Source organism: Nerophis lumbriciformis, linkage group LG05, assembly GCF_033978685.3.
Source record: "Nerophis lumbriciformis linkage group LG05, RoL_Nlum_v2.1, whole genome shotgun sequence".
NCBI classification, from domain to species: Eukaryota; Metazoa; Chordata; class Actinopteri; order Syngnathiformes; family Syngnathidae; genus Nerophis; species Nerophis lumbriciformis.
Window position 1 is genome coordinate 47301384 of NC_084552.2, and position 11449 is coordinate 47312832.

Genomic DNA, 11449 nt, shown 5'->3' on the forward strand with positions numbered 1-11449 from the left:
CCCATTAGCTCGACGGGTCGATTGGTGAGGGGGCGTGTCACTCGCGAGGCATTAAAAAAACAGTATACCTAAAAATTACTGATCATCAATTTTCCCTACGACGTCACTTTGGTTACTTTGGTTGAGAATGTAGAATAAATATAACATTTCAACATTTCTGTCAACGAAGATTTGAGTCAGCCTGCGACACACGTTTCTTTCAGCACGGCGTAGGGTCAGGCAGGTGGCTTTTGCAAACAAAACAATTACATGTGCAAGCGGATATTCTCAAACATGAACAACATCAAATCCAAATACAGCAGACGCTTTACATATAAGAGCTTGCAGTGTAATATAACTAATATAGACACTTTGATCATGTGTCGCTTTAATTATAAGACTTATATAAGGCTCTTAATTTTTTGCTGCTCCTGACAGATTAGATTTTTGTATTTTTGGTCCAATATGGCTCTTTGAACATTTTGGGTTGCCGACCCCTGCTCTAGTCTAACAAAAGTTTTTGAGTAGCATTGTTGCGTTTGTTTGTCCACTTTCTGCTTTGTGTAAGACAACAGGACTGTACCATTGTTTTGTTGTAGGCATGGCTGTCTCAGACCATACATTTTAAATTGAAAAAAAAATAAAAAATTAGAGGGCTGCTCTTGTGTTTGTTTGTCCACTTTCTAATTGATGCAAGATGATGTAAGACCACAGGACTGTACCATTGTTTATTCTAGTCAGGGAGAAAAGTGTTCTAGTACGGCTGAGGCGACAAAAAGTGAAGCTAAATTCCTTTTAGCGGAAATGAAAACATGGTAGCGAAACGTTGTTGTTATTGTTTGGCCACTTCCTGGTTGATGCACGAAGACGTAAGAAAGACCACAGGAAAATACCATTGTTTCGTTGTAGGTAGTGGAGAACAGTTATGTCATGACAGTGAGAAGAGACCATGAATTTTTCGTACACAAGCGGAAAAAAATCATAATCAAAAATTGCCGCTGTTGTTTGTTTGTTTGGCCACTTCCTGATTAATGCAAGATGATGTAAGACCACAGGACTGTACCATTTTTTTATTCTATTCACAGGGGAAACAGTTCTATCATGATTCAAGCAACATAAAGAGTCAATTCATTGTTTAAACCAAAGTGGGGGAAATGATAGTGCAGTGTTGTTGTTTGCCCACTTGTTGTTTATACAAGATGATGCAAGACCACAGCACTGCGCACCTCTTAATTTGAGTCAGGGGAGTGCAGTTCTGGCAAGCCTGAGGCATCAAAAAGTGAAGATAATTTCCCCTATTGGACATGAAACAAATGGTAGATAAAGATTGTTGTTGTTTGGCCACTTCTTTGTTCATGCAAAAGAGGTCAAACCGTTTCTTAATTTGTCAGAACACACTATACAAAACAAAATGTTTGTAAAGCTGAATGTAGCTGTTTTTTTTGTTTTTTTTACATTAGCCAATTTCTTTGGCTCAGATTGTACAGCAGCCATCCACAAACTTGTGGGTTCCTGCTACAAATCCATCTTCCGCCATCCTAGTCCCTGAGATTGTGTCTTTAGGCAAGACCCTTCACCCAACTTACTCCCAGTGCTGATCACACTGATGTATGAATGTAAATACATGTTTGGTGGTGATCGGAGAAGTGGTAGGCGCAAATTGGCAGCCACGTTTTGGCCTGTCTACCCCAGGGCAGCTGTGGCTACAAATGTAGCTTACCACCATCAAAATGTATTTTACTATTATTATTATTACTATTATAATTAAATGTAGTTTACCACCAATATTAATATTATTAAATGTAGCTTACCATCATTATTAGTAATATTATTAAATGTAGTTTACCACCATCAATGTGTTTTTTTTATTATTATTATCATTTATCGGACGTGCTGTAATGAAACAACTGGAAGTATGTGATGCATTACATTGTATCATATGCGTGTTCGAAATAAACTGAAACTGAACTGAAACAGAACTGAAACTAATGTAGGTTACCACCATCAATGTGTTTATTGATGTTATTATTAATATTACGGTTATCATTATTAAATGTAGGTTACTACCATTAATGTGTATTAATATTATTGTCATTAAATGTAGCTTACCACCATTCTTGGTATTATCATTCACTGTAGCTTACCACCATCAAAGTGTTTATTATTACCATTAAGTGTAGCTTACCACCATTCTAGTGTTTATTATTATCATCAAATGTAGCTTACTACCATTATTAGTATTATCATTGAATGTTGCTTACCACCATCAAAGTGTTTATTATTATCATTAAATGTAGCTTACCACCATCATGGTATTTATATTTATTATTACTTACCACCATAAATGGGTTTATTATTATTATTAATATTATCATCATAATTAAATGTTGCTTACCACCAATAAGGTGTTTATTAGTATTATCATTAAATGTTACAAGCATCAGTGTTTATACTTATTATTAAATGTAGCTTACCACCATCAATGTGAATGTGGAGTGAATAAATGATGACTTCTCAGTGTCACAAGTTTTAAGTCACGAGAAAAAAAAGCAACATATTAATTGAATCCATTATTATTATTATTATTATTATTATTATTTCTTGACTAATGTAGAGCAACAGAATACAGACAGGACTCTACCATTTATGAGCATTTATATCTAAATGTTGCATCAAACTCTAATAATAATTTCTTCCACCTGTCTATTACGTTGGATAAAAAAAATGGGTTGAGTAGGTTGTGTTTGATCGTGCAAACAAACAATACATTCAAAATCCTCTTCAAAATGTGATATTTATTGATACGACACAAACAAGACAGGAAGCACAATGAGAGTAAAATGGAGAGGAGGACTTTAAAATAAAGTTACAAGGAGAAATTTGACTCCCTGGTGGCTCCTTAATCAAACCTTCTGCCCTCTGGCTTTCAATATATGTGAGCTTCCTCCTCCTCTTCCTCTCGCTTTCATCCTGAGCTCTTTTTGTTTACTCACATGCTCGGATTAAAGAGGATGCTTCATTCTCGTCACACTCTTGCCGCGTTCATCCCTCCTCCCGAGGGTCCTCCTACGCTCCATCCATCCATCCTGCATCCTCCCAATGTCTCGACAATAGCCTTTATCCATGCACCCCTTTCTTTGCCTGCACCGTTAGCTGAATTGCATAACAACGTAGATGATGGATGGAGGTGTTGTCAAAGGACACAGCCCCACGTGCGTCCGTATAGTGCCAAGGTTAACATTTATTGAATTATTTTGGAGGGGGAAAAAAGACTTTAACCTATGGGGGGTTAATAGATTGACGTTAATTTTACTCTTTGATAAGCGAGCACATGATTACCCACATTCATTTTGCCAACAAATAGGATATGAGACGCAATAAATCTCCAAAATTACACCCAATTTTAGAGGTCAGTTTGAATTGGACGCCCTTCATAACTTTGTGTGTGAGTGGGTGTATCCCTAAAAATCTTCCACTGTTGCCATGACAACTCATAATTCTCTCAACAGGTCGACAGGGCACTCAATCACTCACACACACACACACACACACACACACACACACACACACACACACTCATCACTTAGCTTGGCACCTACTTAGCGACAAAATATTAGGAACAGCTCTAGATTTGATACGTGCAGTTTTCAATGTAATAATATGACAAATTGAAGAGGAAATGTTGAACAGTCCTCCTCCATGATTCTAACCAGTTCTTTGCTTTTCACATTATTTTTAATGTAAACAATGCTAACAGCTAGCATTCAAGCCACCTGCAAAGATACATTTTAATATCATGAAAACATCTCTGACTACATGACACTCAGCATCAAGGGTTGGAATTGGGGGTTGAATCACCCAAAAGTATTCCCGGGCGCGGCTACTGCTGCTGCTCACTGCTCCCCTCACTTCCCAGGGGGTGATCAAGGGTGATGGGTAAAATGCAGAGACTAATTTCACCACACCTCGTGTGTGTGTGACTATCATTGGTACTTCAACTTTAACTTAATAGATGATTGCTGAATGGCAAAATCTCAATGTGATATGCAACATGCTAAAACGCTAAAGTTATCACTTTGCAAGATGACGCTAAGTACCAAAAGTACAGTGACTTAAAGGGGAACATTATCACAATTTCAGAAGGGTTAAAACCATTAAAAATCAGTTCCCAGTGGTTTATTTTATTTTTCGAAGTTTTTTTCAAAATTTTACCCATCACGCAATATCCCTAAAAAAAGCTTCATAGTGCCTGATTTTAACCATCGTTATATACACCCGTCCATTTTCCTGTGACGTCACATAGTGATGCCAACACAAACAAACATGGCGCATAGAACAGCAAGCTATAGCGACATTAGCTCGGATTCAGACTCGGATTTCAGCGGCTTAAGCGATTCAACAGATTACGCATGTATTGAAACGGATGGTTGTAGTGTGGAGGCAGGTAGCGAAAACGAAATTGAAGAAGAAACTGAAGCTATTGAGCCAAATCGGTTTGAACCGTATGCAAGCGAAACCGACGAAAACGACACGACAGCCAGCGACACGGGAGAAAACGAGGACGAATTCGGCGATCACCTTCTAAACAACGATTGGTATGTGTTTGTTTGGCATTAAAGGAAACTAACAACTATGAACTAGGTTTACAGCATATGGAATACATTTGGCAACAACATGCACTTTGAGAGTGCAGACAGCCCAATTTTCATCAATTAATATATTCTGTAGACATACCCTCATCCGCTCTCTTTTCCTGAAAGCTGATCTGTCCAGTTTTGGAGTTGATGTCAGCAGGCCAGGGAAGCTAGGGTCGATATTCTTCTCTTGATCATCTTCGGTGGCATAAGGGACGGTGTGAGCCAAGACATCCAGGGGGTTTAGCTCGCTCGTCTGCGGGAACAAACTGCCGCCATTGCTTGCCGTGCTACCGAGGTCCTTTGTCCCTGAATTGCTCACACACTCCGGCAGATTCAATGGGGGTCTGGCGGCAGATTTCTTTGACTTTATCGTTGGAAATGCATCTGCTTTGAGTGTCGCAAGATATCCACACATTCTTGCCATCTCTGTCGTAGCATAGCTTTCGTCGGTAAAGTGTGCGGAACAAACGTCCAATTTCTTGCCACTTTCGCATCTTTGGGCCACTGGTGCAACTTGAATCCGTCCCTGTTCGTGTTGTTACACCCTCCAACAACACACCGACGAGGCATGATGTCTCCAAGGTACGGAAAACAGTCGAAAAAACCGAAAATAACAGAGCTGATTTGACTCAGTGTTTGTAATGTGTTTGAGAAAATGGCGGATTGCTTCCCGATGTGACGTCACGTTGTGACGTCATCGCTCCGAGAGCGAATAATAGAAAGGCGTTTAATTCGCCAAAATTCACCCATTTAGAGTTCGGAAATCGGTTAAAAAAATATATGGTCTTTTTTCTGCAACAACAAGGTATATATTGACGCTTACATAGGTCTGGTGATAATGTTCCCCTTTAATATCATGTCATGCGTATGTATGCAGTTCAATATAAGGATATTGGACAAAGTGGCAACGGACTAACTATGGACTGGAGTCTCACAATATTATGTCAGACCCACTCGACGTCCATTGCATCCGGTCTCCCCTAGAGGGGGGTTACCCACATATGCGGTCCTCTCCAAGGTTTCTCATAGTCATTCACATCGACGTCCCACTGGGGTGAGTTTTTCCTTGCCCTTGTGTGGGCTCTGTACCGAGGATGTCGTTGTGGCTTGTGCAGCCCTTTGAGACACTTGTGATTTAGGGCTATATAAATAAACATTGATTGATTGATTGACTAACACTTAGCATGCTAGCACTTTGCACCAAGTACAGAAAGCGACAAGGCTGTTCTTGGGTTCCTCCATCACGCCATTTGCATTTAGACACAAGTCTATTTGCTAAAATGTTATCAAGCAAACAGTTTGCATTCTAATTACCAAAAGTGCCAAGGCAAATACAGTGTACCTACGTTACGCCGTGCATATGTAATGGTTTTGACTTGAGTGAAGTAGCTAACATGTTTACAGTTAGCATGCTAGCACCTAGCACAATGACTGTAAGTACTGTTCTTTGTTTTTTGATACGATTACAATCAATGATTTGATTGAAAGAGCTAAAATGCTAACCTGAAAATGTCAAAATTACTTTAATTCATGTGTGACTTTTTGTTTGTAAACATGTTTTGTGAGTGTCTGCATTTCCTGGTTACGCAGGCCCATAATTATCATAATAATTGATACCAAACTATCCAAAATGAGTCTCACTCTTTCTGTAATGACACAAAAATGCATTGCATCTTGTTGCATTGGCCCTGTGTACCTACTGAAATGTCCAGTGAGTTCATAGTCTATTTTCTGCAGCTCAAACAAACGTTATTTTAGTGTTTCTGTAGCTCCATAGGTCATAACTGCAAAATGACCCCCCAAAATGTGTCATTAAAGTCCCAAATGCCTCCTATACAGTACAATTGCATCTGCCAAATCCAAATTAGCATTGTTTTGTGCTATTTAATCCACAAATCTCCTGTATTCATGCTGATAAAACTACTCTCAAATTTACTTCTTCCCCCCCGATCTCTAAACATTGCAGCAGCCTTTAGATTTATTATTGTGTTGATAAAAACTGACCTCGAGGCTTAAAAAAAAAAAAAGGGAAAATTATGGGTCAGGAGCCGGCCTGTGTTTTATCTGGCCCACGCACGTCTACAGTGTTTCTAATGAGGCCGCGGCACGAGGACCAGTGATTAAGTTTGATGCATTTTGCCAGCAGCCTTACTAAATGATCTTTGCGGCTGCCGATGTTAAAAGGTCACACGTTAATCCAAACATAAACAACACGCTGGACGAGACATATCTGTCTCTGCCTGGAGGCTGCTGCTAAAAGTCTATTTATTTCTTGTCCTGTCATCAGTCTGCGTCCAGTGTTTGGTGCTCAAGTCGTTTAAAGAGCATGATGGTTATTTGCAGTAGCAACCGCATGAATGTCAGCCATCACTAAAAACAACATCAATTGTTTTTTTTCTCTCCACCTAAAACGACCTTAAAGGAACTATTGATTGCTTTTGCACATGGAACATTCCATCGAAATGCCACAAGGAAATAAAACGTATAATAAATGCACACTAAAATAAACTCAAATATATATATTTTTTATCAGCAAAGTATCCTGCTTCTTGATCTAATTGCATATCTAAAAAATACAATTTTAAATAGTAATGAAAACTACCTAATCTGTTGTCTGTCCATGATTCCTTCTGCGGTATCATGTTTTTTTCCTAAGGTAGGAAGAGTATTGATATAGTCCCATACGTTGCGATCTACCTGACACATAAAACGTGACAAATTGGGGAGTTGCACTATCCACTTTAGAGTGTTGAATATCTTAAAATGTGTTTTGTGGCAGCTCCAACTTTGAACAGTGTCAGTTGCTATGTAGAGTGGCACTTTCCATCATTTTCAGCAAGCTGCATTGCAAATTGATCAACCCCCCCCAACTTCCTCTCACATGAGTGCCACCCAGTAAACAGCACGGGATTTAAAAAAAGATTGTCTGTCTGTCTGTGTTGGCCCTGTGATGAGGTGGCGACTTGTCCAGGGTGTACTCCGTCTTCCGCCCGAATGCAGCTGAGATAGGCTCCAGCACTCCCCGCGACCCCGAAAGGGACAAGCGGTAGAAAATGGATGGATGAAAAACAGATACTGTATTGATGTTTTACCCGTTTATACCACGCATACTTAGAAGTAGACACTAGGTGGCAGTAAAAGCACATACTCAGCAGAGTCGTGTACAGTGAGAGAGTGGCCAACTCGGTTTCAAAGTTTGCAGCAAAAAGGCGCCCTGTAGTCACGTGAGGGACTTTTGACCAATTATTTAGGAGATCCTCTGGCTTTACTCTCTCTGTATGGTCAATAAGCCCCTCATGTGACTACAGGATGCCATTTTGCTGCCAACTTTTGGGACTTCTGCCAACTTCTGTCGGCCAAAGAGTCATACCAAAGACTATAAAAATGGGACCCATTACCTTCCTGCTTGGCACTCACAATTGGGGGTTAAATCACCAAAAATGATTCCCGAGCGCGGCCACCGCTGCTGCTTACTGCTCCCCTCACCTCCCAGGGGGTGTAACAAGGGGATGGGTCAAATGCAGAGGGTAATATCACCACACCTAGTGTGTGTGTGACTATCAGTGGTACTTGTCATGACTTGGTCCTTGGGTTTTGTTTTTCCTGAAGGCAACGGAAAGTTGGCTCGGGCGAGACGGGAATGTGAGTACATATTTTATTTAATATATCAAAAAAGAACAAACGAAAAGCGCGCACAATGGCGGAGGTACAAATTTTGGCTAATGAAAACAAAACTTGCACATAGGCAGAAACTGTGAACAGTGAAACAAAAACACTAACTGTAGCATTAATAAACAAAAACTTACTTGGCATGGACTATGAAGTGTGCAGAGGTAAACAGAGTGTGACAGGGGTATGAATGCGGATGTCGCCAGAAAGACAAACTGAAAACAATTAACTTAAATACTACAGACATGATTAGTGAAAACGTGTGCGTGACTCAAAACGTGAAACAGGTGCGTGACGTGACAGGTGAAAACTAATGGTTGCTATGGTGACAAAACAAACAAAAGTGCACAAAAAGTCCAAAAACAAAACCGAACATGACTAAAACAAAACATGATCACACAGACATGACAGTACTGTAACGTTAACTTTTAAACCGGGTTGGCCAAACTCTCTCTGTACACGACTCATTTTCAAATGACTGTACTGTATAAATTCCTTATAACTAATAATAGTAATAATCAATTACAATTACAGAAAGAAACACCACCAAAGGCTTCCTTATTGTCCACCGTCCGCTCTGTTCGCCACAGGTCGCAGACATTCTTGGTGTTTGTTTTACACCTGAAAAGTGTCCATCTTAACCATTCATTTATGTTCCAAAATATTGGCAAGATTTTTTTTTGAAAACTGCAAAATGGGGGCAGTCAAAAACTTAGGTATTGTTGACTTCCATTGCAAATTCTTGGAATCACTAATTAGGATAAATACCATATGGTTGGTTATATTTCATGTATTTGCTAACTTTATGATTAAAAACTCACTCCTTTTACTTTCAGTCCTGTTACTACAATGAGTCATCTTCCCCATAGGGATTATGAACAAAAATAAAACAACATTTTGAGTAGTTCAATATGTTTATTATCAGATTTAGAGTTGATAAAAGGCAGCAAGTAGATATAATAGGTTCAGTGGAATGACCCACAGAAGTATTAGGACATGTGGCAGTAGTGCACACAGGAAGTTAAAAGTGAGTAAAATACTGTTAAAGTTGTAGAATAGTGAAGTATTGAGCTATAAAACAAGACAGCAGGTCCATTTCAACAACATTCTTAAAGGTGATGGCGTCCACGTGTATCCTAGCAGGACTGCATGTCAAGGAAAGGAAAGCAGCAATTGTGCTGATGAAAACCAGACCTTCTCCGTCTCCCCTCCGCTTTCTCTGTCGGCCAAAAATAATGAGGTCACTCCCCTCTCAAGGACCTTTCCAAAATAAAAAAACAAACAAAAAAAACATACCTCTTTCCTGTCTTCCACGCGACAGCGCCCATGTATGGGCATGTCTCCCTGGGACAAGCGAGGTGGTTTATCTTCTCGTTAGCAACGTAACGACTTTGATTGTTTCCCTTGTGTACACAAAATGATATTTTTGCCAAGGAGATGGAAGCATTGATCAAGATGAAAAATCCCTCCTGTTCTAAAACAGCGTCTGAGATCGATGGGGATATAAGCAAGATGTATGAATGTGTTCTGGTGTCTTATTCCTAAACTCCTCTTCAGACCGTTCGAGATCATCATCCTGATGACCATTTTCGCCAACTGCGTGGCCTTAGCCGTCTACATCCCCTTCCCCGAGGACGACTCCAACGCCACCAACTCCAATCTGGTGAGTCGCAGCTGAACATGTCCTTCTTTTACTGTGAATTCACATGAAATGTTGCAAATAAGCTTTGAAAATAGTCTTCTGCAAAGGAGATGGAGTGAGGTTCCACATGTTAGCTAATATGTTGAACTCTGCTACCTGATTTTTACAATGTTTATATTCATGAAACAAAACACTTCATTTTGTTGGCTTGTACATTTGAAAGTGGCAAGGTTTAACTCTGGGCCTCCGAAGTTACGACAGTTTGTTGTGTGCTGTTTTGAATGGAGAGATGCTGACATAGCGCATTTGCTCTCAGTTTTGCTGGGAATTAGCTTCATATTTTGTGTGATAGATTAGGGATGCACCATTTCTGCACAAGCCCATACCAATAACTTCCTGCTTCTTAAAACCGATACCTAGTGATGGGTATCAGGTGTATGACACTTCACTGATGCTGGGTTGCTGTTTGATAATGATCATCCGCCATCTGCTTTATTAAAAAAGTTAGAACACACAGCAAATATAGTTGTTTATGTTTCGTTTTAATCAAAGAGTCACACAGGAAGGAGTATGAAATGCACAATACTGGTCAATAAGGCACATGGTAAACAAGAAAAGAACAACATTTACATTATTTTTCCTTTATTTATTTATTTGCACATTTTCATTTATTTATTTATATTATTTAACACGATGAGGTTGACAAAACCCGATGTCAAACTTGGCACGCTACTCCTTCGACTTCATTTAGTACTAGTTGTCAATCAAGAGCGAAATAAGCTTCCTGAGAGGCAGTTTAGTTCTCACAGTCTAATCCAGGGGTGTCAAAGTAATTTTAGCTCAGGGGCCGCATGGAGAGAAATCTATTCCCCGGAATGGTAAAATTGTTGCATGATAACCTAAAAATAAAGACAACTCCAGGTTGTTTTCTTTGTTTTACTTTGACCAAAAATAGAACAAGCGCATTTTGAAAACGTACAAATCCCAAATGATTCTCTGGACAAAACACTCCAAGTTTGTGGAAAATTCTGAGGAAATTGGTGCAGTTTCAAAAACACAATGAGCTTAGACTTGGTCTCAGTGTATCTACAAAGCCAGAATTAAACTTTTAAGTCACAGTCTTTTCGGGATTGAACACAAACACAACATAAACAAATTTTAATGATCCACAAGGGAACTCTTCTGGGTATCAAACACCTCCTTTGTCATGTCCACGTATCAATCCAGTGCCAACTCAACAAACCGTAAGAAACTGAGGTAAAAACTATTAAAAAGGCTTAAGTTCACTTTTCTCGTGTTTGACAGAGACATTTTGGGGCAACAACGGTGCCAAATGACGATGTGTTCGAAGCAGAAGACATCAAATGGCAGGTTTTAAGTTTCATGTGGGTCGAGGAGGAGGAGCCACAGTCACCCTTTACTGCGTACCTCTTGCTTGGCCCCAGTATAAACCATTTGTTTGCCTAACAGAATTGCTATTGTGACATGCAGTGGACACATTTAGAACAGCAGTTTCTTTCGT

At 39.6% G+C, this 11449-nt stretch overlaps 1 protein-coding gene across 4 annotated transcripts in view; it reads left to right on the forward strand.

Moving 5' to 3' along the window:
• Positions 1-11449, forward strand: part of cacna1c (calcium channel, voltage-dependent, L type, alpha 1C subunit) — a 261395-nt gene that overhangs the window by 75485 nt on the left and 174461 nt on the right. For all 4 annotated transcript variants that reach the window (XM_061959443.2, XM_061959444.2, XM_061959445.2 and 1 more), the window contains exon 3: positions 9843-9948. In XM_061959443.2, coding sequence (XP_061815427.1) covers positions 9843-9948 — 106 coding nt within the window. The remainder of the gene's footprint in view (positions 1-9842; positions 9949-11449) is intronic.